General features: G+C 55.4%; 1 protein-coding gene across 1 annotated transcript in view; it reads left to right on the top strand.

The window, feature by feature from the left end:
• Nucleotides 1-792: 792 nt before the first annotated feature.
• The window catches only part of RIC8A (RIC8 guanine nucleotide exchange factor A), a gene marked incomplete at its 3' end in the record, with an annotated part of 9,626 nt that continues 5,494 nt past the window's right edge, over nucleotides 793-4,924 (top strand). The window contains 4 exon segments of the mRNA XM_010077766.1: nucleotides 793-876; nucleotides 2,797-2,844; nucleotides 4,610-4,637; nucleotides 4,640-4,923. Of these exon segments, the coding sequence (XP_010076068.1) occupies nucleotides 793-876; nucleotides 2,797-2,844; nucleotides 4,610-4,637; nucleotides 4,640-4,923 (444 nt within the window).

The raw sequence follows: 4,924 nt of genomic DNA, 5'->3' as shown, positions 1-4,924 counted from the left end.
AATCTCATCGCCCACGTCTTTATGCGCATCTGCTCATTGACATTATTATCACGAGGCACATTGTCTCCCGTAATGATGCGAGGGTCCGAGCCGCAGCCAGCCGCCCCGTGCGTGCGTTGTCACCTCTGTGCAGCGTTCTGCCATCATCCGAGGCACAGCCTGTCCCAGGCTCCGGCCGCACGGAGCAGCGACTGCGACAAAATCCCGATGGTTTCTTTTCCTGATGGTTTCTTTCTTTTCACCCCCCTGAAAGGTAGCTCTGCCCCAAGCCAGCCGGGAGGATGCCTCCTGTCTGTCTGGCTTTCCTCTCCGTACCTTTTTTACTCCCCAGGAGTGTTGCTGGATGATTTTTTTCCCCCTCCTGCGCGGTAACAGAAATCGGGGCAGCCTGGGAGGAGGAGGCAGAGCTATTTCCGGGAGCTGCTGTTATCTGCTCCGTGTTAATCCCTGGCCGGGCGGGGGGAAGGTTTCCCCCGAGTGCTTTACGGGGAGGGCATATATGAAACATTGAAAAGCAAAGAGGGGAGGAAGAGGATTAGAGGGAGAGAGAGGAAGCTGGCTGCTGGTTTTACTGGGGTTGTCCATCTGCTCTGCTTTACAGATGCAGCAGTGTGAGCAGTCCCACTGAGGTTTTTTTGTGTTTTGTTTTTCCCCTGCTTCCTTTCCCTGCCCTTTCTCTCCATCCCAGCTTTCTGTACCCAGGTCCCTGTGCATCCCCATTACCCAGGACCCCGGAGCCCTCTCGCCCCCCTTCTCGGTGTCACCTCCGGCTGTAGCTGAGCTGCCGGGATAATGGAGCTCGGGATGGTGGTGGCTGCGGTGGAGAGCGGAGAGCAGGACACGGTTCTCAGGGTGCTTCAGGTCTACAACCAGGAGGTGAGTGAGTGTCGAGCCTCTGCCCGATGTCAGCCGCGGTGGGCCGGGCTGGACGTGGTGGGATTTCTGTGCTACCCAGCTGTCCCCGGTCTGGCTCCTCTGAGCACAGCTGTCTGCGCAGTGCCACCATAAAAACGTTACAGACTGCTTCGGCTTGTACTTGCAGATGGGTTATCGCTTGGTGTTTTGCTGGGAAGCAGCTCAGCAGCCTCTCTTTATCTTGGTTCCTTTGTATACTGGAAGAAAAGCATGTAGAAGGGATTTTTTTTTTTTTTTTTTTTATTATTATTGAGATTCCAAATAAAACCTGTCAGGGAAATAAACATCCGTGTGAAGACCAGCTGTTATCTGAAGGCCAGGTTTGGAGGTGATAAACCTGAGGCCTGGGGAGGAGGTGGGGGGGAAATGGTTGTCGTGATTTGCAAGTAAAAGATCGTTAGCGGTGGCCGGGATGGGCTGCTGGGGTTGATGCAGGTGCTTGATCTGGAAAGAAATAAATAATGGATACAGAATATAAACAAAACGAATGGTTGTGAAGCAGAGATGGAAGTGTTTCTGGCCTTAAAGTGGCAAAAGATGATCAGTGGGGGTAAATCCCTTCTGAAATAGACGCTGGCTGTCAGGGAAACTTCCTTCTGAGGGCTTCCACCGGGGCAGGGCTGGCCCTGCAGGTCTCCGTGCCTCGTTCTGCGCTGCGCCTGAGTAGGCAGGAAGCTGTCGGGGAAAACCGGTGAATGGTTTGTGTGAGCATGCAAGAGTGTGCAACCCTGTCCAGCAGCTGGTTTGGAAACGGGGAGACGTTGGCAAGGAGCGTGTCCCTGTTGAAGACAGTCCGTGGCACTGCCGTCACCGCCAGCAGATGCCGTGCTGGAGGAGTGGGGAGTGCAGACAGAGCCTGAGTGTAACCAGCTTGAGGCGTCGAACGGGGATATTTTCTGTTGAATTCCTCCGGATGGACCCTTGGTCAGTGTATCAAGTGCAGGAAACTTGTGAGGAGGTCGGGGGTTTTGCTAGCCCGTCTAGAAGAAGTGGAACAATCCAAGAGGATTATGAAGCTGCAGATAAATTAAGCAACTTCCTTGCATATTTTTTTTTTTAACTGTGAAAATTGATGGTACTGTATGCTTTTTTCTGGGGATGTATTTTAATTCCCTGTTGCGTATGCAGTCAGTTTTTGGTTGCCAGGAATCAACTCCAGCTGAAGCAAAACCGCAGGTGTGGCAGAAACGTACACGGGTGAGATTACAGGATCTGTTTGGAAGGAACAAGGAGACAGGATTTTCTTTTCTCATGAAAAGGAATAATAAATATCAAAGCGAGCACTGTGCAGGCACAGCTTGGTGGTGGCAGTGAGCAGAGGAGCTGCCAGCTCTGTGGCGATATTTGGGTTGTGATGAATGCCCCCTTCCCCGCTGCAGGGTTTAAGAACGAGCCCATCTGTCAGCGGGCACGGCAGCCTTTTTGGGGCCAGCCGCTGATATTCATCACGGCTTTCAGGGACCAAAGAGAAACAGTGTGGAACCCACTCAGGGAGACTCTCCATCCCCGGTGGCACGGTCCAGCTCTGCTTCCCCAGCCAGACTCACCCCCGCGCTGGGGAGCCGGTGGCTGGGCTGCTGGAGGAGGAGCAGTGTTGGGGAGGAAGGGCAGGGCTGAAACAGAAACCTCGGTGGCAGGGAAGTTTCCCTTTTGTCGTGTTCCTCGGGAGCTTGTGCTGCTCGGTACAAACCCCACGACTCCGGCAGGCGTCCCGGCGCTGTGGCACTCCCCCGTGCCGGTTCCCTGCATCCGTGCCCGGGGTGCTTGCTTCTGCAGACCTGCTGCTTCCCGGCCGAACGGCCCTTCCCTGCCTGGGGACAGCGGTTTTGTGGATTTTTAGCCTCTGACTTTGATTTGATTGTTTCTGTTTTGCCCCCACAGAAGGCTCAGTGCTTCACCTTTGATGATGAGGAGCGGAAAGAGAGGAAGGTAGGCACGTGCTTGGGTTTCCTTCTCTAGTCGGATGGGTAAATCTGCAGCTCTGGGCTTGGTGGCGGCAGCTCCTGCAGGGAAATAAATGTGATTTTCATTAATGTGGTCAGGGAATGGTGTGCTCAGAGCACCTGCCTCCACTTTTTCCACCAGTAGCTGGTGTTTGAGGATGAAGGCCAGCGTTCACCAGCCCCTGGGGTTCCACCATGCAGATTGTCTCAGCCACGAGGGTATAAAGCGAGTTCCTTTGTGTCTGGCACGAGTCTGCTCAGCAAAATCACAGCAGCGTGCAAGCCTCCAAGAGGCCGGGTGCGTTTGCTGGGAGCCGGGTGCAGGATCTGACCGAGGCTCTGTGTGAACAGATCCTTTAAGCTGCTGTGATCTCGTGCTCGGTGGAGAGAAACTCCTGCCTTCGTGTCAGGGCAGACCTCTGCGTGGCTGCACGTGGTTGGTGGGCTGGGCCGCCCCAAAATAACTTTTTTTTCCTGGATTATTCTGCAGCTGGATCAGTTTTGTGGTCCAATTTGTTGGCTGGTTGCACTAACGCCTGTGTTAGCACGGCAAAGGCAGCCGGGGTGGAGGACGGGACCTCTGTTGTCGGTGCCGTTGGCAGCTGACGCTCGCAGGAGGTTTCTCCAGGTGCAGCCTGGTGTGCAGGACCGGATCTCACGAGATCTGAGCTCTGTGCCATGCCCTGACTTTCTCTTTGAGCTGGGACAGCCGCTCATGCTTGTTCCGTTCCGCCAGCATCACATCAAGGACTAAAATTCACTTTTTTTCTTTATATTCCTTCTCCCAGTCCTTTTATTATTAGGAAGCATAACCGAGGAGGCTGTGTTAAGCCTCCTGGCAGAGCTGGATTCCTTTGTGACATGATGGAAAGACGTGTGCTCCGATACGGTGTCAGGTTGGAGATCTTGTGAGATCTCGCCTCACCAGGGTGTGCTGGCTCGTGCAGTGGATTCCTGGTGTGACGTGAACTGTTGCTGCACGCGGTCCAAACCCGGCTGGGCTGGGTGAAGCATCGCCTCTGCTCTTGCGCTCTTCTGTCACTTGCAGTCACAAGCGATGCTGTTATCCCCAGGGTCAGATTTTCAGGCGGTGAGAATTGGTGTTAGTGGAGCTCTGCCAGCCTGTGCCCGCGGAGGATCTGGGCTAGTAGGTCTCCAGGCAGCACGGAGGTTTAGGGAGGTTCTACTTATTCAAGTCTCCTGAGGTCTTTTCACCTCCTTTCCCAGGGCATCACCTCGCTTAGGTCCTTTTCCCCTCCCCGGCACATCTCTCAGCCATTTCAGTGTGCTTCTGGAGCACCCGAAGCAGATCCCTCCCCAGTCGAAGGCTCTGGGTGGGAGCAGACACCGCTGTTGAGCTGGCGGCTGCTCCTCAGTGAACCCACGGGGGATGTTTTTGCCCGGCCCTCTCTCTGCTGAATGCAGCTCTTGAGAAAACCATGTCAGCCCGAACCATCCTGACTGTGCGTGAAGCTAAAACCTGCAGTCGCAGTGGTTGCCTGCTCACGCTCTGCACTTACATCTGACACCCTCTCCCAGACATTCCTGTTTCTTGCTGAGTGTCCCCGCTCGAGCTAGGCCAGGATCAGGTGCTGGAGCCAGAGGGCTGCCAGGGGCACACCTGGACCAGAGCTGTTAGCTGGCCCGTCTCCGGATGATGCTCATGTCTCCCAGGGCAGAGCGGTACAGGGTGGTGGGGGAGCGCTGGGACGTGTTCCTGTACGAGTCATTCCCTGTTTCCAACCGCACAGAAACTGGCCCAGCTGCTGATCAAGTTCCTGTGCACCCCTCCTGCCAGGTCGCGTTTTTGGAGAGTATCCGCATCCTGTCCCGGGACAAGCACTGCCTCGACCCCTTTGCCACCGAGGACGGCCTGAAGACCCTCGCCCGGCACGCTGGCGTCGATTGCTCGGAGGAGATCATCCGGGAGGTCCCAGACTTGGATGTCATCCTGGAATCCCTCAAGTGTCTCTGCAACGTTGTGTTCAGCAGCCCCAGGGCGCAGGAACTGACAGCTGGGACCCGGCTGGTGGTGGGCTTGGCCAGGCGCATCAAGCTGTACAACG

Source organism: Pterocles gutturalis, unplaced genomic scaffold, assembly GCF_000699245.1.
Source record: "Pterocles gutturalis isolate BGI_N339 unplaced genomic scaffold, ASM69924v1 scaffold11128, whole genome shotgun sequence".
NCBI lineage: Eukaryota > Metazoa > Chordata > Aves > Pterocliformes > Pteroclidae > Pterocles > Pterocles gutturalis.
Note: the sequence above shows the minus strand (reverse complement) of the source record. Positions and strands in the feature narration are given on the sequence as shown.